Genomic DNA, 23016 nt, shown 5'->3' on the forward strand with positions numbered 1-23016 from the left:
TTTAGTATTTAATATATTTTAGTTAAATAAACATTTTTCCTTTTCCCTATACTTCAGCATAGGGAGACTCCACATTCGGGGTGAAGATCTCCCTATATTAGGGATAAGCAAAATTAGAAACGCTTCTTAAACTTTACAAAACATTTGTAAAAAATGTTTAAATTAAATATTAATGTGTTTTATTTTTATATTTTTATTATGAATGCATAACAAAATTAACACATGCAACGTCAGTATTCATTTAACTATGAATCTCATCTTCAATGTATTAAAATATATGAAATTAAACATATATTATTATTTTTTCAAACTTGAAATTAAAAAATGCAATTCCAACCTAACAATGAGAATATGTTTTAATTATGAATTAATAATTTTCTAAGAGATATATAGAACTGAGTAAGAGTAGTGTAGTTATATTTTAATAAAAAATAATTGTACATCCATTTATAAATTCAAAAATGTTTTGGAATTAAATAAAAACTGTGTTTTACTTTTAGATTTTTTTAAACATAAAATGATATTTATTTATACTTTATCTATTTTAAATATTTTATTTTATTTAACATTATTTACAATGGAATTCTATTAGAACTCACTATTTCCATTGATATCTATGGAAGGGAGTTGCAGTACCAGTAGTTGCCTATTATGGTGCTGATCTTGCTTCTGTTTCTTTTTGGCAGTGGTAAATGTGGCTCCACCCACTGTTTCAGGGGGGAGATCTGTAAGTTTATACTTTTGAGTTACTTTGTTGTCAGATTGTATGCATATCCCAAAGTATCAAAGTTACTCAAAAAGTGTAAGAGTACATTTACTTGTGTAACTTACACTTATCCTACTGCCTGCTGCATGGTGGCAGTTGCTGGGTGCTGCATGCTGCTGCCTTCCTACACCGTGGGGGTCTAAAACTAGTGGAGGATTAGGCGGTCTCAACCCTAGGCCCCCCTGCTGGCTATCTGTCACCAATCCCTTGGCCCATCCTTGCCTTCTGGGAGTTCCTGGAGGATCCTCCGATCACCACCGGGGCCCCTCCGATAACTTCCCCATGACTCTTTCTGAGAGAAATTGGCCGCCAAGTGGGGGTGAGGGAGGAATTGGCCAGCCAAATGGGGGGAGGGGCTGAAGAGAGCGAGAGTGGAGAGCGGAGCTGGAGCATTGGTAGCGGATGGTGGTGTCTGCTGGATGGGCGGTCAGCGGCATCTGCTGTTTGGGTGGAGCTTCTTGAGCGAGAGAGCTGAGCTGGAGCTCAGTTAGATCTCATTAGCTACGATACCCCCAAAGGGTATCATCATCAATACTTGAGCATCATTCCCCAGATATGCTGCCCCTGTGAGACTCTGCTAAGTCAGACTTCAGAACAACAGATGGGAAATATTTTGTGTCCCGTCCGTGCACCTAAATCCATGCAACTTTCTTGCACCAGCTGGGCTCGTACTGTCCGATTTCTGAACTAAGAGAAGAAATTGCACAGTCTGGAGTACAGTCACAAACTCTGCACACATATGGCACTTAGCATCTACTTTTAATCCTGCGTCTCCCAGATGAATTTCCTAGCAACTTCTGAATGTTATGTCTGTTGTGACACTCTGCCAGTGACAATGAGTAAATCGTCACATGAGACTTTTATAAAGACTTTTTACTGTAATTTAAAAGATACATTTTCCAGGTGTATCTTATACAATCGTTTTTAGCAACTAAGCATAAATAAATAAATAATTTGACTCACAAGTGTGAGTTACCTTTATGAATGGTTCTGTTAATGCTTAATGTATCATTTTTGAAAAAATATAAATTCATTAAATTAATTAAAACATTTCAGGCTTACTAATGGCAGACCTTTTGGCTTTGCCAATGGTTGATTCTTCTTCCACGAGTGGCCCATCACTCCACATACATGAATGGGGCAGTTCTGGCAAATGCTCATTCAGCCCAGCACTCTAAATAGATTTCTGAGCAGTACCTGAGTGGTGGCAGAAGAGATGTCAGCATCATATTCCATGAGCATCCTGATGATCTTGGTGTCTTCCTCCTCTATGTGGATCAGGTCTTTCTTAACAGCTGCTGCCAAATGCAGTGGAGTCTCTCCCTCCTATGGGAAACAAAAAGAAGTGCATGAATAGTGCAGAACAAAGTACATTTTAAAAACATTTGCCTTCCTTTTTAGAAGGCGTTTGAGGAATCATCTGAAGAATCATGCTGGTTTCAGCAGACCATCAAAGGGAATCATCTCTCATCCCAAGGAAAACAAAGGGAGGGAGAAAGCACCAAAGCAGCTCTATAGATTCCATGAGCATGCTCTGGTGCACCTCATTGGAAACATGAAATAGAGGACCTTCATACCTCAGGCACCAGTGAGGGGGCCTCCAGACAGACCATCAAAAAATAGTGGCCTTATGTACTTTGGACAACTCAACAGGCTTGATGAGCTCCCATTTTATTTTGGTCTTTTTCTGTGTTTGGAAGTTGCCTATAGCTCTCATTATTTTAATGTACTTTTTAAATTCTATTAAAATTCACCTCTGGTACACTTGTATGGCACACGGTGACTGTTTCGAGTCAGGGATGGCAGTATCCTATATAACTTGTTCTTTGCGTTGTGAACCTGTAAAAGCTCAAGGTCATATAGGAGCATCAGTTACCTAATACTAAGGCAGGTACACTTGCATGTGCAAACAACTTTGTAAATTGGGGCGTAGCCTGAATTTGAAATGTGTCTCACTTAAATGTGATAAGGTTCATGGGGAAAAAAGAAAATCAGATTCAACGCTGATAGGAGAACAGAAGCTTGCAAGCTGGAAGAACCCCATTATTTGAAGCTACTAGAAGGCGTAGCTGCTCAACGACCTTCGTGGACAACACCTTTGAAGATTAATTTTCATACATTTTAAGATAAATTTGGGAGACCCTGTGTCACTAATTCTTGATAGACACTTGGATGAACACTTTTTGGTCATTGCCTTCATGTGCTGTCTATTAAGGCTATTACATATTGAGAATGGTTATTAAGAATTGGTTAAGGGGCATCATTATTTTAATGTACATCAAGTAGTCCTATTATATGGTAGCTTATAATTAAAAGCCACTGTATGTTCTTTAATATATTTACTTTGCCAAAATAATGACATCTCAATTGCTAAATTATGGCATTTTTGATTAGTAAGGACTAACTTTTTAATGCCTTAGACAGTCATAAAGACTAAGGGTCTGATAACGTGTTTGGTGGTGTGCGAGCGGGCCGCCACACCAGCGTCCCACTCCCACTACCCCAAACATCGACCGCCGCCAGATTAGGAGTTTTCTCCTGGTCTGGCGGGCGGTGCTTTGGCGGTATCAGGTGGTGAGCCTTAGGAAGAAACTGCAATGGGAGCGGCAAAGCCTGTTCCTCCATGGCATGTACTGGTGCAGCCTTAGTTTCCTCATTGCCACAGTTTTCATGGCGAGTTCACCGTCATGAAAAGTGTGGCGTTGAGGAAACTCGTAATATGCTTGGTGGTGCCACAGCAGCACCACCAGCATATTGCAGGTCTCAGACCACTGCAAGACCACCAGGGATTGTGGATCCCTAGTGGTAGCAGCGGTCCTATAACGGTCCGACCGCCCTACTCGAAATACGGCGGGTGGACCGCCGGTGCGGCAGTGGCTGCACCGCCACTGTGGGTTTGGCAGTCCATTGGACCGCAAAACTCATAATCAGGCCCTAGGACCCTGATTTGGAGTTTAATGAATGCGTGTGGCCAGTATTCAATTCTTTACATATCTGCAGCTAAAGATGTCCGTCTGCCTCCGCCACATTTTTCTTTCTCTGTCAATGAAGTGAAACTTCAAACATGATGGACGGAGCGACAGAAAGACAATACTCAACTAAATTTAGAATATCATTTCTATCGATGGAAACATGGCGGTTGAGCAGCCACGCCTGTGTTGGAAAAAAAGAATAGCCAAACCCTGCCCACAACCACTACAAAACCTAGGCAAGCAGCATGTCCCATGCTACTCCAAGGCCTGGGGCTTTATTTGGCAGTGCTGGATGAACGAGAAAATCCACAGCAAAATAGAAGTTAACTTAAACGTTCTTAAAAACTTTTTTAAAAGCACAGAGTTAAGTATCAATGTTACTAAATGTGTTTTTTGAGCACCAAAACATATGTAACAGTGGTTTATAAAGTGTACCTATCTGGCCACATGTCCCACACTACAACTGATATTAAATACTCACCTAATACTATTTTACTACCCCCACACATCGAGTCAGTATATGAATGCACATTTATTACACATCCATTCCCACACTAACGTATCATTTTAACTCTCTATAATTAAACTGTTCTCATTTTGAGTATAATCAGAAAACACAAACATAGTCAGTCTAACCTTCATCACACTTTACCCACTTGCCACACATTCTGCAATCATATGAATTACACATGTAGCCCAAGTGCATATTTCCACTACCGAGTCACTGATGTGTTACGTTTATAAGTTGATCAAATTACATCAAGGTTTGGACACACACTCACATGCCAGACATTGCACTCAAATCCGTAACCTAGGATTAGCCATACATAATCTATGGCATTAACTATTTGTGAAGCACAATATTTCATCTGATTCATACATTTATTTACAAAATCATTGGTGTGAAATGTAATCACACACATACTACCACTCTGAATGCCACTTAAATTAAGCCCTTACAAGAACACTACCACTTCTTACAACACACATCAGAAAGGACTGCATCTCCCACAATGCAACACATGGTAACGACCTGGAACTGGAAGGATATGTCTAACATCTTGAACATATTGCACTATGTGGTCACATATTGTAAAAAATTGACATTTTAAAAACACAATATTTCTTCAAGTAAACAACAGTTACAATGCTTCAGGGTTAATATTTTCATAATAACCAAAGAAAAATGGACAACAAATAGTTTCCTCTTCTAGTTATTAGAGTGAGGAACAAAACATAAGTGAAGGCAAATCAGAGCCCAGCAGTGGGTTTCAAATGAATAGTGTCCTGTCACGGTCAATGAAAATTGTAATGCTTCCTACAGTGTGTAGTAATGTTCTCCTCAGGGGGCTTCCTATTCTCCTGGCATGCTGAGCACTTACCTCTTGGGATGGAGTGGGGTTTTAAGAATTTTTTTCACGGGGCAGGGCCAGCTGGTTCCGGGGGGATGGGGTGAAGGGAATGGTGAGGTTTAGGTCTTTGGGACTGTTTATTGCGATGGGATGATTTTGGTTGTGGTTGAGACAGGTGGTAAGGGGTCTGAAGGCGAAATTGTGATTGGTTGTGGGACGAGGGCAAGGTTTGAAATGGGGGCAGGTGGCGGAATGGGTTCAGAGCTTTGGATTGTGGAAGGTGGTAAAATGTTGTATGGGCAGCGATAAGGACAGAAGTAGGAATAAGGGCAGGTGTACCAGTAGCAATGGTGGTAGCTGAGGTGCTAGAAGACAGCAACACTCTCTGTAAGGCAGGCAGGGCAGAGTGCATATCATCCAGGATGTCTATTATTTTAGCCACCAACTGCCAGAAACCCAGCATGGTAATACTGTCTACCTCACTGGGAGGCTCTTCAGAACTTCCAGATCCTCCTCTGACAATAATGCTGGCTGGGTGGGGGTGAAGGGGAGAGGTTCCATTGCCAATGGAGACCCCAAGCTCATTATGGGCTCTCCGACCGACATTTAAATCAGGCCTTATGTTGGCGTACACTTCTCTTTTGCAGATCAATTTTATGGTAGAAAATGTAGCATTAACCCCTTCGATGCTGATGACGGCCCCAAGCCGTCATGCACTACAGTGGGTGTGAGCTGATGACGGCTAGGGGCCGTCATAAACCCGCCCACTCGCGATTCTGCCACACAGGCGCAGAATTGCGGCCGCGCCCAAGGGGTTAAACAAGATAATTGAATTAATTACTATAGATGAACTTCTAAAAAACAATATGCTAGTTATTTACGGTAGGAAAAGGCCTCATTTTGAATGATCCCCAACCAATTTTTGGACTGCTACTGCAGGTTGTGTAACTATGCACTGGGACTCATCAAAACATGTAAAAATCGGCAATACTCCTAATTGGAATATTTAACTTACATGTAAGTCCCTAGTTTATGGTACAAAGTGTACCCAGTACCTGTGAGTTAAATATCATTAGTGTACTGCAAAATACATTGTGTCACCTAGAGTGTCAGTCCTAAATTTGATGGGACCCCTAGAAATATAGCCTGCCTGTGCAGTTTTAAAACTGCAATTTCGTCCTGTCAAAATAATCCCTTTTGACAGGCCAAAACCCTTCTTTTAAATATTAGCACGCTACCTATAGGTAGGCCTCAATGCCCAAAAAGGCAAGGTGCGTGGAATTTAAAAGCTGGGCACGTGAAAGTTTAATGTAAAACATGTCCTAACAGTGATAAGGCCACAAAAGCTATTTTCGCTGTAGCAGGATTAGCTGTTCTATAGGATAGCACTGGGATATAAATATTAAATGCAAATAATGTAATCTTGGCTTAGGAAACAGCTACAAAGTTAATTGTTGGACTTTTTACAATACTTATTACAACAATTCAGTGCTAAAGTCAGATTTGACTTAATATTTTACAAAAGTTCTTTTAAAAAAAATTCCATTTTACCTGCCTAAAGTCTCATTTGCATGAGCTTCCAACTGTCACTTAGGAGCTGAATAGTCCCTTTGATAAGGCGTGTACTTGCTCCCAGAGCTGAAACATTGGTCTAGTGCCCAAAAACGTAATTAATTTCAAAGGGGACTACCATTTCACAGGCAGATGTAGCTAACACCTGGGCCTGCTCCCTCCTTTTTCCCTCACGTCAGTGAGGCACCATCCCAGTGGAAGAGGAGCTACCCAAAGAACTGATTATCAGTGATCGCGGAGGAGGGTTGCTCATTTCACTGTCCACACCTCTGGGGTACGCAAAGGCCCTCTGCACAGGGAGAGAATGGTTTTGCCATGTGGGATTTATGTAGAGAGGGGCACTGTGGGATTGTTTCTAGTAGAGCGCAGAAGAACTGCTGCAAAAGTGGGTAAGGGTACCCCTACCCTGTGAACTTTTTCTCAACTGGTTAGGGATGGTCCTGGACTCTCTCTCATCCCCCCATAGGCTATTGCCTGGCATAAATGTGGCCCCCTCAGCACCCTTTTCAGAATTCTACTGGACTTGTGGAACACAGAAGAAGAACTGCATCTGATATTGAAACCAGTTAGGAGACCTGAAAGACTGGAACCTGCTCTCCCTTTTGTACCCAGGACAAAGACAAAGACTCCAAAGATTAGTTTTCTGATCTTCTGTTAAGCTAGAGAGCCCTTTTCCTGAAGAGCCCAGCTGACCAACTCCAACTGAACCTGCCCTGAACACTGCTGGTGGCTTCTGCTGGAGTGAGTCTTGACCCTCAAGTGCTGTTCCTGAGGTCCTGAGATCCTTGGCTGTGTTACATAGTACTCCTCCAGAACATCTTAAGAAACTTAAGACTAAGAAAGTTTTTGGTTCCAAAGACCTTTGGAAGAAAGGGACAAACATTTTGGCTCCAAAGACCTTTGGAGGGTAGGGACAAACCTGCCAAGTCAATGCAATGAAGGTGTGTTGCCGCTGGGCCAAAAATGTAGATTGCTCCTGCTCAAGGTTTTCTGCAGCAGGAAATCCGTTTCAGCAGGACTTTACAGAGTGGCTATGTAGCCTCGTGGAGCTCTGTTTGGCTACAAATATTTCAGCCTTGTACGCTGGAGGAATCTGAGCTTAAAAGAGTGACTCTGTCTGAAGCTAGATATCTTCACTGAACGACGGGACTAAAGTATCGGGCCGGTGAGGAACCTTCCTTGGGAATAAGTTTTGAAATTCTCCCACTCTCAGCTTTTCCGCAGTCTAACCGGGCTTTCGTTCAATGGTTATCCAGCCACATGGAGTACTTCTCTGCCACTGTCTGCTGCCTTGCCCCACTGACATTTTTCAACTTCCATTGCACAGATTTGGCATGATATTGTGATGTACGCATCATAAGACTCGAGCATTACTATCAATGTCCTTACCTTATTTTTCTGATTCACACATGCAATGGCTTCAGGTCTTCCCTTTTCGGTGGTCAGATGGTTAAGGATTTCTTCTACCACAGGCAAATGGCAGTGACGTGCTGCCACATGAAGTGGATTGTCTCCAACCTGGGAAATGCAGAATGGGGAAGAATTTCAGGATGTGCAAAGTTTTCTTCGGAACATTTTGTGTAGCAACTGAACCCAATGAATGTAAAGTCATTTTCCAAAAAGATAAATGTTTAAGAGCATTTTGTGCTTAACCCTCCAGAAAAGATGAAATAATTCACTCATATTCACATATATGTTTCCCTTTACAGTTTTAAATCTAGTACTACAAGTACCATAATGCGACAAATAAAACAGAATTGGATGACATATATGGTGAGGTATCTGCTATATGAGTGCACAAGAAATCCACTAATCTGACCAGGATCTACCTGGACTTGATCACTCTCCCCTTTGACCGAGCTCTTTATTTTAAATTTAGAGTTGGTTCCCTCCCGCTAGGTGCTCTGGTATCGAAATGGTCACTAGCGGCCCGTACTTCTCCTAACTGTGCATGTTGCCCGAGTAAGGTTGAGTCCATTGCGCATGTCTTATTTGAATGCCCGGATTACGCAAGGCCTAGGAGTCTCTGGCTGAAACCACTCTGCCGAAACATGGGCACTCGTAGTTATTTAGTAGCCTTGCGTATCCTAAGCACGGACACTTCCCCCCTATTGTGTGCGGAACAGCTAAATTTTTAAAGCAGTTTTGGCTTATTCGATGTAAGAGATTGTCAGTAGCTGTTTAATTCTCTTTTTAGTTAATTTATCAACGGTCTTTTACGTCCTTTTATCTCTTTTAATATTTTATACTGACTTCTTGTGGCAATGATTTTTTTGTACATTATATTGATTGTATTATAAATGTGCTTATAAGATATCTTGCATATCGAATAAAAGCTTATGACTGACTGACTAATCTGACCAGAGAGAGCTAGAGATTTTTAGGAGTCCATGGGAGTGACATTTGTGAGTATGGTACCGAGATGAACTTCATGAACAGGTCTGAGGTTCTATTAACATCAACAAAGCCCTTAAAAATGGGCAGGAATTGGACAGTGCTCTATGGTGCCCGATAAGCATCCAATGAATGACATGTGACTGTATGTTGTGCTTCATATGGTGGAATGTATTGCCCTGTTGTAGCTGACTACCAGAATCTTGTCACTAAAATATGGGCTATAACATCGACTATCAGAATTTTGCGATGTTAAGTGTGTATAGGTAATTAAAGATGTACCACACCTAATTCAGCTCTACTTTGATGGTATTTACATCCTCAAGGTACATAAATGTGGAGCTATGAATATTACATCTATATTTATCACTTACAGACACATACTTAGCTTCATGATATTCTGGTAAATGATATTTTCGCATATTCATTTTTTTGTCCTTGATATTTTGGGCCGTATTATCAAATATGCCCCTCTGGCCTTACTATGCATCTGCCTTTTAAACCACTGGGCACTTCGGTATTACAGAAGGGGCTACAGACGCTTGCTCACAACTGCACTAAATGTGCACCAACCTGATCTCAAGGATGCATCCCTCATTTTTATCGGACAGTGCCCCAATGCAGATGAGGAAACCCTTTGCCTCTGCACCTGAGCCCTAGTTTTACACATAGGATGAAAGACATTGAGGCAGTCAGGAAGGGCACATGCACGCAGAGATGGCGCACAATCAGTGCGCCACCCTAGGGTGTTCCGTGGAAGGGGAAGCCAGAGGGTCCTCTGCACCCCCGGCTTTCCTATGCAGACGGGAGCAGCTATTCATTGCAACTCCCTGCAGGGGGATCTGCACTTCACCTTAAAATGCACAGTGAAAGGCAGACCGATGGTTCCAAACTGTTGGTTCTCCTATCTGAATTGTGCTGCACCTAAGCCAGGCGCATGTTTGGGGCTACGCTGGGGACGGTGCATTCAATGTAATAGGGTGCACTGATCTGGTCTACTCTCGCATCACCCAGTCAAAGGTGTGCTGCCACCCTGTCTGCCGTGTGCGCCCTGATGTACAACGCGTGTTGTCCCGGGAGCAGACAACCCCAGGCTGCAGGGAAAACCCTATCTTGGAAATTAAGAGACAACGTGTCGTAAATACCCAGGGCAGCACCGCTGGTGCATAAGTCAATGCAATGTACACTGTTCATTAGTGACAGGCAATGGAAGGAAGCCTCTATCATCAATTAATCCATTGTTATTCATTAAATATTGGTGAAGAAGAGGAGGGTCACTTGAGTGAGGCCAATGAAGTTCCTGATATTTCTCCTGTGACGGGTGAATGGATCTATATAGCGAGATGGAGGCACAATAACCGAGGGCGTATCCATGTTGGCACATGGGGAGATTGCCATTTATACTGCCACTTCATGGATACCTTTCTGTGTTGTTTGCATGTGCCATTAGTCCCCTATTGCCAGAGGCAGACACAGGTTCCCGTGCCTTGTCCTCCGGTTACTAGCCTCGACTTTACTACCAAATATGTCTTTGTTTCTTGACTCATGGGTCAGACTGTGGAACTATGACTGATATAAGAGGCAGGGGAGCAAAGATCTCATTAGTGCCTCTAAGGCTCTTATTTTCACTAAGCATTATGATTCTTATATTAACTGAATGCTGGATGACACTGTATTGAATATTGTAACTCCGCAGCTTTGCAGCAGCTGCACCCAGTCGTGAGAGAAAAGGCTTCCTGGCAATTACTGTTCATGGAAAAATAAATCTACAATAATTCCTAAATACCTCTTATGTACAAATGTCTCAATTATATTTTGCAATCAATGTGAGGAAAAAAGACACAAATCCTAGTCCCTTTATCCCTGTTACAAAAGGTAAAGAATTCAGTCAAATAAACATACCAGAACAATCTGAACAAAGCCATTACTGCAGCAAAACATTTGCAGACCAATCACTAATATGCTCTAGTAACTTTCATGTTGCTCATGCACTTGTGCCTGATGCTTCATTAACAGACTGTCAGGCACAACCAAGGGAGAAAAGGGGATTTCTCTAGGATTACAGTTTGGTCAGAAGAGGAACTGTACCACATCTTCTCTTTGTCCAGAGACCTTATTCTTCTAGGAACAGTATTCTGAGGAGCTCTGCTGCTGCAACCACAACATTTCTGAAATTGTTTGTTTTTTAAATATATATTATTTTCTATTGTCAAAGTACCATGACTTAGGGCCTCAGTTTGGAGGATAAGTTACTCCATCATAAATGTGACAGATATCCCTACAGCCCTATTACAAGTGCATTTGACCCTTTGGCACTTCTAATAAGGCAGACGGGATATGCGTAATTGTTTATAACTAGAGACCCACCCACAAAACTCTAAATCAGACCCTAGGTCACATTAATGCCTCTGTTGGCCATGTACATTTCTTTGGTGGTGCACGCCAAAAAGATACAAGCCAAGGTTCGCTTTAAAATGACACTTCTAGGATTTAGGCTCCAGCAGATTAAAGACCCTACAAATTGAACTGGAAATGAAGGAGCCTAGTATTGCGCAGTGCAACATGCAAACATCTGAAGTTTATTGGCACCCTATGTAATCAGTCTTTTATGATATCCAGTAATCTCCAGAAGGGTTGACTTTTTATCCACAAGATGCCAGCCACAGAACACAGTCTGCAGTGTGTCCTGAAGGCTACAGTGGTCTATATAAAGGAATTAAATCAATCCGGAACATACACAAGCTCCTTCTCTCTTTCTTCTATGCCTACAATATAACCAAAGTCACCTCAGACTGAAATAATAACAGGTGATGGAGGTCCCTGGTTATTTAGCACCCTATTATCTCATTATGATCTAATCAGAACACTTTAAATTTGAGTTAGTGTTCAAAAATCTATCTTTATAATAGTCCTTTGTATGCCTCTATTAATTTCCCAATACAATCAGGACCAAAAAGAAGAAGTATGGTGGTAGCCTTCTTCTCCTCCTGTAGATTTGATGCTTCTATGGTGTGCGGATCAGGTGTGCACATGCCTAACAAACGTTAGAGCTATTTGCTTTTGGCAATGTTTGTTTACTTCACGAGAAGTGAAGGTACTTTTTTTTCGATAGAATTATTTTTTCCTAGAGTTACGGGACTGATCACCAACTAATTTCAGTTGTATTATATCGGCCATCTTAATGATCTTTGATCTCTTCCTCAGTCCCAGCCGGGCGACCTTTCCATCGTCTCTCCTGTGCCATGGACCTACTCCTCGTTGTCGATCTTGTTCATACCTCTGGTCCCTCGCCCGTTTTGTTTCACCTTCCTGTCCTTGTTCTGCCTTCCTTTCCCTTTCTTTCTGTTCTCCCCCCTCTTCCTTCCCCTGCCCCTTAGATTGCTAAGGTGTAATTATTACTGTAAATCCTGAGTGAATTTACTATTTGTATATATATAACTCTAACCAATAGTATATGTAGTAGACCTTTGTATTTACTACCATTCCTATGTGATTTTAGAGTTTGTCCATTTGTATCTCTTCCTTGAGTGACTTCACAACTTGTAAATTTGCAATATTTTCTGTTTGTATCTCTTCCTTGAGTAACTTTACAACTTGTACATTTGAAATTTTTTCGGTTTGAATCTTTTATTGTGACTCATGTAATCCAAAATCCTTATGTAACGCAACTCGTTCCTTTGTAAAGCGCTCTGACACCTTCGGGTAATGTTCGCGCTATATAAAATTGCATTAAATAAACAGAAAAATAGTGAGACTAAAATACTCCTGTTGGCTGACGTAATTAACAATGTTGCTAGCAAGTAGCTGTTGGATGTAGAGCAAGTAGAAGCTAATGGCTAAAGTAGCCTAACCCAATGGCCCTTATATTAAATATAGAATACAATCCGTTTGACACAAATGGAGCAAGTGCAATCCATCTGTTCTGCATGGTTACCCTGTGTTTTCTACCCTTGCTGGATCCTATTTTTGTTTGCTGGCTTCAGAACTCTTTGAACATTACCTGTTACCTAGTAGTAAAGGGCATGTGCTCCTCCTTTAACATGATTGAATTGGCCTATTGCTGATTGAAGTATTTAACTTGCCTGTTAAGTCCCTAGGATAATGTGTAAAGGTGCAGTCAGGACCTGGAAGTTAAAAATCACCTGTGGGCTGTACCAATTATTATAATGCGATTCACTAGTGTGGCAAGGAAAGCATGTCTACAGGCCTGTCAGTGTAGCCTGACTGCTGCAATTTAAATCAATTTAAATCTGCAGTATGGTGTGATTAAACTAACCCTTTTTAACAGGTAAAAACCTCCCTTTTAGACATTAATAAGTCAGCCCTCTGTACGCCTCACAGCCCTCAGTGGCAGGGCCCTAAAAGCTATTTTAACTGTGGCAGGACCTTCTGTCATATGTTGAAAACCATAGTACAAACAAAAATAATAATACTGGGGCATATGTATGAACAAACCGTTTTGCGAGTCCTTATTAACGATTTTTTGCGAATCGCTATTTATTTTATTTATTTATATTATTTTATTATTTAAAGAGTTTTATATAGCGCTGGCTAGACCCGAAGGTATCAAAGCGCTTTACAAGAGAATCAACAATGTAGCAGAAAAAGATCAGCAATTACACAATACATCAAAAAATAGGCAACACAATTAGGAGAGATGGGAAAGGAGAGATAAAAGTGGTGGAGGGGGCAGGGGAGGTGAGAAAGGGGGGATAAGGGAAGAGACAACAAGGAGAGACGAAAGGAAGTCTGTCTAAAGCCCGACTGGGTAGGTGACGACCAAAGGAGGAAATCCACGGCCCATCTCCACTATAGCTAAACCAGGTATCTCCATCGGGCATCAGACAGAATAGTTCAGTCTCGATACATTGAGAGAAAAGAGAATGAGAGACATAAATAGAGGGAGGATGCGGGAGGAGACGACAGGAGAGACGAAAGGAAGTGCAACAATGTGGTTCAACAATATAACAGAAAAAGATCAACAATTACACATTATATCAGACAATCAGCAAAACAATAGGAGAGGCGAGAAAGGAGAGTGAGAAGTAGTGGGGGGTAGGGGAGGTGAGAAAGTGAGGGTAAGGGAAGAGACAACAGTAGAGAGGAAAGGTAGTCTGTCTAATGACCAACTGGGTAGGTGACGACCAAAGGAGGTAATCCACGGCCCATCTCCCCTATAGCTAAACCAGGTAGCTTCATTGGTCATCAGACAGACTAGGGCAGTCTCAATACATTGAGAGAGGAGAGAAGGAGAGAAATAAAAAGAGGGTGGAAGCAAGAGGAGACGACAAGAGAGATGAAAGGAAGTCTGTCAAAAGACCGACTGGGTAGGTGACGTCCAGGGAGTGAATCCCCAGCCTGTCTCCCCCATAGCTAAACCAGGTAGCTCCATCAGGCGTCGGACAAAATAGCTAGATCTCAAATGACGAGGGAAAAATTCACAGATAAAACGGGGGGGACTAAAGGGTCAGGACAGGTGAGGGCAAAGGTCAGAAGCAGGAAAGTGGAGAAGAGTAGAGCGGGGAGGGGTAGGGGGTAGAGGGAGATAAGGTCAAAAGCGACGCAGGAGGGTTTTTTGCGGCCGTCATTTTAGGCAGATACCAGCAGTATTTACATGAAGATCTGAGTTACAGGTTATAAGTTACATTTGTTCCAAGAGCGAAATAAATATAGGAATTAGGAGTGTGACAGGGGGAGGGAGGGAAAGGAAGGTGGGAGAGACAAAGGGAAGTCTGCCCAAAGACCGACTGGGTAGGTGACGTCCGAGGAGGGAGTCCCCAGCCCATCACCCCTATAGCTAAACAAAGTAGTTCCAACGGTCATCAGTCAAAATAGCTAGGTCTCAGCTGAAGAGGGAGAGTTCACATGAGGAAGTCCAGTGGATACATATGGTGGTAACTTTAAGCAGGGACAGGTGAGGGCAGGGGCCATTAGCTGGAAGTAAGAGAAGAGTAGAGCGGTAGGGGGTAAGGTGAAGGGGGGGAGGGAGAAAAAGTCAGGAAAGACGCAGGAGGATTTGCCCAAGGACCGGCGATGCAGGATGAGCTCCCAATCACATGGGAGGTGGGGGTCACAGCGGATTGAGAGTGAAGCGCTCATAACACTCTGCAGATAGTTAAAACGCGTAGTGAACATGCGCAAATGTCTCTATAACGAGTGTGTTTATTATGGCCGCCATCTTAGGGTCAGGTTACATCAGAAAGAAGCTCCGGAGCTCATTCCGCGATCCTCAGTGGACTCTGGAGAATACCATGTCCCCAGCTCAGCCTCCTCTGGGGATGTCACATCCGGCGATCCGGGGCTGAGTGGGAAGGGGGCCGTCTCGAATTCCCGGTGTCGCGTTGCGGCGCTCCTCGCGCAAGTGTGGTCTGTCCATCGCAGGAGGTCCTCAACATCTTGACCGGTGAGAGGAAGCAGGATGGGCGGGGGCAGCCAGTCCAACGGCAGGGCTCAGGCAGGACTCGGGCACAAGCAAGCCCCGTGGGTGAATACGATGCCGCTCCAGGTCGCCGGGCAGCCAGCGGGAGTTAAATTGCACCAAAGTTTGGGGTCCGCCAGTCTATTGTCAGGAGTTCATCAAGTACTGTTTTCCTCACTGCCTTCCAAGTTCTCTACGGCCATCTTCTGCCAGGGATCAGCAAGACAGTGCTGCAAGACAGGTTGTAAGTTAGGCCGTCTGCGATGGCAAATAGCTGTTGGGTAGTAAGACCATCCTCAGGGACGTAGCCCGTTCCACCGCTGATTAGATAGTCTGCCATACTCGCTGCTGGTGCAACGGAGCTACTGCCGGTGGCGAACACAATTTATGCTATGAAGGAAGGCTCCAAGTCAGACGAGAAACGGTTGAACGCGCGCCGGCACGCAAATGGAATGTGGAGTGTGGCTCACTGGTTAGAGGCGGCAGACCCGAGAGCAGAGGACGGCCCGGGACCAGGGTTCGATTCCCGGCGCGGCAGGTTTCTGGACCAGGGTCAACGGACTCGATAATTCTCGCTCCGGTGCCCACTCTGATCAGCGATCACACTCGGCAACTCTGGGCATTAGCTTGCCTCATCTTCACTAACGGCCCCACCAGACCGCTGGGGATGCCTGGTCTCACCTTGGAGATACCCATTAAAGGACCATCTCTCAGGGAAGCCAGGAAGGGTTTCGCAGCGGTCGAAGCGCCTTGGGACCCTCCGGGTAAGTAGTGCGCTATATAAATGCCTATACATTTACATACATTTACATTTACATTTACATATGTATGAATCACAAAAATAATTGCGATTCCTTAATACTCCTTAATTGTGAATCGCAAATTGCGATTCACAATTAAGGAATACCTTCCCTCTCATTCCTATGGGCCTAGAGGACCTTAGGAATGAATGGGAAAGCATTCGCAGTTTGCGAGTACCCATTAGGTACTCGCAAATTGCGAATGCAATTTCAAGGGTGCAAGGGTGTCAAAAGGATACCCTGTTGCTCCCCTGAAATATGTATGTGTGTACATGTGGCGCACATACATGCCCTGAGGGCATGTATGGGCGCCACATGGCACTTTGAAAAATGCAAAAAAGTGAATTTTTCAAAGAAATCGCAAATTACCACCAACTTGAAGTTGGTGGTTATTTGCGACTTTTTAGAGGAAAATGGTACAACTTGGGTGCTTCCTGTATTGCATTTAAGGATTCTCAATTTGCGATTCCTTAAATGCATTTGCAAAATAGCGATTCCCTATATTGCGAGCGCCTTTTGGGATGATACATTCCAAAAGTCTTTTTTCCCATTTGCAAACAGGCCAATTCTGTTTGCGAATGGGAAAAAGGCTTCATACATATGCCCCACTGTATCTTGTGAAAGAAACCAGCTACAAAAATAATTAAACCACTACTTTTAATAACCATTTGAATAAATATTAAGGAAAAGTAACTTTTAGAAAGTTAATCTTACCCTGCCTGGATTGCCAAAATACTAATTAGCATTATGCTCTGCCAGCTAGTGATTAGCCTAAAACAGGTGTGAAAAAGGTGTGAAATGCCTCCCAGGAGCACACAGAAAAAGCTGGCCTGAATGAGCAGTGATAACTCCTCTTAACTCCACAGAATATGGAGGGTGGGGCCTGTGGGCATCTGTTTTGACACTAGTAACAAATCTTGTTTCACACATCTGTTAACCCACATGTAACACTTGGGGCACATTTGAAAGGAAGATAACAGAATGCCAAGGCAACCCTTGCGTATCTCCAGCCGTTTGATGGAGGACCCTGCTTTTGTCCTACTAGACTTCTGTCTCTGGGCTTGTTGTGGGTACAGTGCCTTCCTCAAACTGGATTTTAGTGTTAGATATGGGAGGACACTAGGATTACAATAGTACACTCCACCCACCCACCCCCAGCCCTTACAGCCCAAGTTTAATGTGGCTGATGACTTTCACCATCTTGAAAATGCTCTGACATATGGCATTTTGGAACTGTTTACAATAAGGCTGACAGAAACATTTACAAGAGAGGGTAGGTCAGGGCCTTGCAAATTTTAGCACATTGGTTTGGGAGGGATCAGGAGTCACCCCCACCAACTAGTACATACCAGGCATAAATGTGGCATCCCCAGGCACCCTCTTCAGAACACTTTCTGCACCTATGGAAGAACAGAACACTGCTGGACATGCTGTCAGTGACCTGTGAGGAATTCTGAAGGACTGGACCTGCTTCTTCTTGTAACCAAACCAGAACAAAGAAGTGGACTCCAAGGGTCGGTGGGCTGATGTCCTGTGTGCCAACACAAAACGACAAACTACAAGAGGCCTCTTCCTGGAAGTACCCAGCTGACTAGTGGCAACTGACATGGACTGGACCCTGCTGAGGGCCTCTGCCTGACACCCTGTTAGTCTCCAAGTGCCTTCCCAGAGGTCTTTGGGGGCTTTAAAAATGATGGTTTGGGACTTAAAAAACCAAAAACCTAATTTAAAGTTGGGCAATTGGCCTGTATGACTGCCAGGGTGACAGAGTAAATTACTTTTTCACCTTGGCAGAAGTGCCAATCAGCGAATTTTGAAATGTCTATTGGCCTGGCGGACATTTCAAGCATTGACAGGAAACAACATCAAGGCAATTCCTGCCAAAGCATTGTAACTTTGATGGAAGGCTCCATGAAACATGATGGAGATGTCTGGCAAATTCCATTTTTTTTTATTTTCAAAAAGAAAATCCCATAGCGGGATTATCTTTTTGAAAATAAAAAAAATCAATGTCCCCCCTCGCAGAGTTTCCTCCCCTGGGATGGGGGGGCATGAAGCACTTTACAGCAAGATTTTTCCTGGCAGTGATGGTCATTGAAAATGGCTCTATGTTGGCCCATCTAAATTATCTGGGCGGATGTATAGCCAATTCTCCAGTGGCCTTTACTCCATCATGCTATTGGAGAAGTGTGATCATGGGAGAGACGAAGTAGCATTTTAATTTGATAAGCAACCCATGTTCTTGGTGTTCCCCGTCTTCCAAGATCTAAATCTGGTCCTACGTCAGAAGGTAAAATCTTTGACCGGGATGAACCTGGTTGGTGTATCGAACCCGCGCTACGTTGCAATCAGCCTCAAATTGTGCCATGGTCTTGGTCTACCAAGAGCTTAGACTGTCATTGGCGTCTAGCACTTTTTGGCGCTATTCCTGCTTAAACGTTTAAAAAAACATATCTACTGGTCTCCATTTTAGAATTTTGCCCTTTTGGGTATCATTTTGGTTATTTAATTTCACTCTAAAACGGTTTGGGATTTTTATTGTTTAGCATTTTTATTTTATTACTGTTTAGGTGCCTCATAAATACTTTACACATTTTCCTAAATTAAGCCTGTCTGCTCTGGGTCATAGTTCTGACTTTTTGGATTTCTGTCAATTTCCATGACTTCTCCATGACACTTTGCTTTTCCAAATGTGGAAAATCCAACATTTCCCCAATAGAAAGTTCATTTTTGCGCATCTAAGCTGAAATTTGGTGTCAGAATTAGGCTCTATAAGTATAGAGCCCTCACTGGATTTAAAGTGCAATCTAACATTTATAATATTTCTTCCTATTTTATTGTTTTAGAAATTCTCAACATTTATAAAACCTCACTAAATCGGTCATATCACACTGAGAATGTGCGCTTCAAATGCAGCCTAACAAATGAATAGAAAACTTATGTTTATAGCCCGCTTAGAAGGGAAAAAAGTCTACATCCACGATCAAAGCAAAGACCAAATCTTTTTCCTAGGATGATAAAACTTTAAGCAAGACACATATAAATAGGAATCAATGTTAAACGTTGTCACAGAAATCCTTCTCTTAAGAATGGATTGAAAATTGCAAGGTATAATTTATGGCCGTTTGATTAATATGAAGAAAGCTCTTGCTCAAATTCTGAGTAATGAAAAAAAACAAGGGGGGGGTAGAGAAGATAGGCAAAAGATGTCATCCTCCTATTAGTCGTACTGTAAACAAATAGCTGCTCATTCGTCTTTTGGGACTTCCTTTCCACTTCAAGTATTATTTGGAAAACAGAAAGATTTCTTTAGATAATCCTCACCCACCAGGCTTTCCCCTTGGTGGCAAAGATGTGAGGAGCTCTCGATATTGGCTAGATAACTGAACTGAGGCAAGTTGGAGAATATAATTTGCCAGGGGCGCCGAATTGTGTCACATCTGGAAGCTGAGATTCCAGCTCAAATCTCCCAGCTTCACAGAAGTGCGACCTGCCAAATACAGAAGAGAAGAGAGCCCTCCCCGCGACGGCACCAGTGAGGAGAAGGAACCAGACGTGGACGCAGTTCACCAGTACACGGCCAATCCCCGCCTGTGCCGCCTTGTGTAGGTACGCTCCCCCCATTGACTGCAAGAAGGGGGTGCTGCTCGAGCCTGGCAGTGTCAGCACTGGTGTGCGGCTACCGGATGGGCTGGGCTACATGATGCCAAAGTTCCTATACGGAATGCCTATTTTATGCACTCAGGATTGCCCTGCTCCAATACCTCACAGTTGCGAGGAAATGGGCTGTTGCACCACCGAATTGCATTGAGGGTGAGCTGGAGGGTGAGGTGGTGGCGCTTCCCAGTAATACCAAGACAGGTGATGCCGATGGAACTATGGCGATGTCCCCCGGGCTGAAACCATAAATGTTGTACTTACCGGGGAGCACAAGTAACATGGCTGATGCCCGGTGGAGCTGCTTAGGCAGCTATAGAGGAGTTTGGATGTGGTTCTCCCCCTCGGCCGTGCACATACCCAACCGGACATTGGACATAGTTTTTCCTCGTTCTCCCCGTTATGTTTTCCTTCCCTCCTCCGCATCTTCCCTCTGCGATCCTGTAAGTACCTCCTCTTTCCATCTCTGCGTCGAGCCGTGGAGTCAGCTACCTTTTTGTTTTTTTTTGATTGATTTTGTTTATCCCACCATTTTGTGACATTGCTGTTGGCTCCCTTGGGTCCTTCATCAAGTGGTTTTGGTCTTTGTCCTCTTTAATTACCTTCCTCCTTGCCGGTCTGCCTGACACTATCTACATCCCTTACCCCCTTTTTACCTTTCACCCTCTAACTTCCATTCCCCATTAGACGAGTGTATTTGCTGTGCTAGGCGCCAATAACTTTTGTTATTGTGTAATCACTGTTTCTCTCCTATGTTTATACTTGCTCCTGTAACTAATGTCATTTTGTAACCTGTAACTCGCTGATTCTCATGCAAAGCGCTCTGATACCTCCGGGTCTAGCCAGCACTATATAAACTATGCAAATAAATAAAATAAATAAATGTTTCATCATTGGGTTCTTCCCGTTCCGCTGCGTAACGTGGTATGCTGTGACCCACGAGTTACATAGGAGCACTTTTTTGGGTGTTAGGAGTTGGGTTTTTGTTTTGTGGAAGATTAAAAATACCTGGCTAGTAGAAAACATATTTTATGCGTACCTCTATCCGGTATGGTTAAACGATGGGCAAAGTTGAAACTCATGGACTTATGTTCCAGAGTTTCTAAGGTCTAAATGTTTCAAGCCCTACCCCAAGGCTATTCTTCAGGACCAAGGATTGCTACTCCCTGATACTACTCCTATCAACGTTTAGGTGAAATGCAACTGCATGCTTGGAGAAATAAAAGTAAAAATAGATATCCATACAGCAGCGATTAGGTGCTATGCCTGGAATATATGTAAATTGCCTAAATAAGGCTTTATTAGTGCAAACAGGAAAAAGGGACGCCTTTAGTAATACTTACTCCAAAGCTACTGCCCCACGTAGGGAACAGCCCTCCCGTGGCTTCGAGGTAGGTCGCAGCATGCCCCGTTCCACAGCAGAATGGGAAGAACCTAATGATGAAGCATGGCACTAAGGGGAAACCCTGGGGTGTGGTTATCTAAAGAAAACTTTCTGTTTTCAAATAACACCTGAAGTGGAAAGGAAGTCCCAAAAAATCTTTGTTTACAGTACAAATTCCTAGTAATTCATTTGGTGAAGCACTACATTGCTGCAGTAATACTATAGTTTTCTTTTTGACTCCAATATTACGAAAAAACATGCTTGCTTTGAACATGCCATTTTTTGGCTGGCTCACAGTTAAACCAGCATTGGCAAAGTCAATAGTATTCGCCTTTGAGACCTATCGGCTTTGCAGAATGGCTTTAGGAAAAATAAAAAGAACAAACCGTCTACAAAATGACCCACCATCATTTCATATGTGTACACACGAAACACGCACACACCAACAAAATGATGCAAGTGTTTTGTTTTTTCAATATATTTATTATTCCGAGTTGTATCCGTAAACATAAAGGAAAAAAAATGATGTCAGGGGTTTAGCAAAATGCTGGTAGGGATGAGGCAACATGGAGGGAGGAGGGCGAAACAACACAGTTGGAGGACCTGTGGGGGGAAAGCAACGCAGAGGATGGGTGGGGGAGAGTGATGCAACACAGAAGCCGATACAACATGGAGGGAGGGATGGTGGTGCCCGAAGCAACACAGAGGGAAGCAGGGCCGAAGCAACATGGAGGGAGGGCGTGCGAGGACCTGAAGCCACACCAAGAGTGAGTACACAAGGAAGACTGCAGGAAAAGATATGCACTCTAGACAAGTGCTTAAACAAAAAAACAAAGAGTAGCAGCTGGTGCAGGGAGCATAGATGTACGCAAGCACAGCGGCCATGATCCAGGGGAGGGACAAACACAAGAAGCAGAAGGGGATGCTGCATGCACCAATGTACGAAAAGCAAGCAAATGAGTGTGACAATAATGCCAATCACTGGTAAGCAATAGGCGATCTCTAAGACGCCTGTAACAAAATGTCTCACAAGTTATAGAGCATAATCTGTCTGAGGTGAGACCTAAAAAAGCCTGAGCTGAGGAAGTCCCACCCATCCCACAGCACCACCATTGAAAATGTCCATCATATACGCATGCTTGGGTTTGAATGTTTATTACAAGTAGGGAATTGAACTTCAGGCTATTTACTTTATATATGGATTAGTTGGTTTTTTGTAAGCTGTAGGATCTGTACCAGGCTCCGAAGTAGGACTATAATGAAGGAGTGTCTCAAAAAAGAGTGATGTTGACTGCAAGAAACGGACTTTGCCCGATTGGTGACGAGAGCCTGGTCATGCTCACAGTTTACAGCAGTACTCTGCTCAAAATATGCCGTTATCTGGAAAAAGCATGAGCTGTTATTGATTGTAGTCATACTGGGTATGCCAACACATGGTTCGCATAGTTTGCTCTGTAACAGGACTCAATCTCCACCTCACAGATGAGGCCCATCAAAGACAAGACATGTGTGGGGTTGCTTGTGGTTCTGCACAGAGTAGATGGCATGTGGTCCAGCAACTGGAGCAGAGCCATTTCCTTTGGGAATTGGCCAGTAATGATTTCTGTATGGTTGGTGCCTTGTCTGTACTGCCACTGTGAGCAAATGAAGCTTCACTGGCACGAGGCCTTGAGTTCTGACCATTCAAGAATTCCACTCTCC

At 43.3% G+C, this 23016-nt stretch overlaps 1 protein-coding gene across 1 annotated transcript in view; it reads right to left on the reverse strand.

The window, feature by feature from the left end:
• The window catches only part of LOC147724750 (uncharacterized), a 427049-nt gene that overhangs the window by 204884 nt on the left and 199149 nt on the right, over positions 1 to 23016 (reverse strand). The window contains exons 13-14 of the mRNA XM_086966280.1: positions 8052 to 8180; positions 1964 to 2092 (exon numbers count right to left, since the gene is read on the reverse strand). Coding sequence (XP_086822406.1) covers positions 1964 to 2092; positions 8052 to 8180 — 258 coding nt within the window. The remainder of the gene's footprint in view (positions 1 to 1963; positions 2093 to 8051; positions 8181 to 23016) is intronic.

Source organism: Lissotriton vulgaris, chromosome 4_1 (assembly GCF_964263255.1).
Source record: "Lissotriton vulgaris chromosome 4_1, aLisVul1.2, whole genome shotgun sequence".
Lineage (NCBI taxonomy): Eukaryota > Metazoa > Chordata > Amphibia > Caudata > Salamandridae > Lissotriton > Lissotriton vulgaris.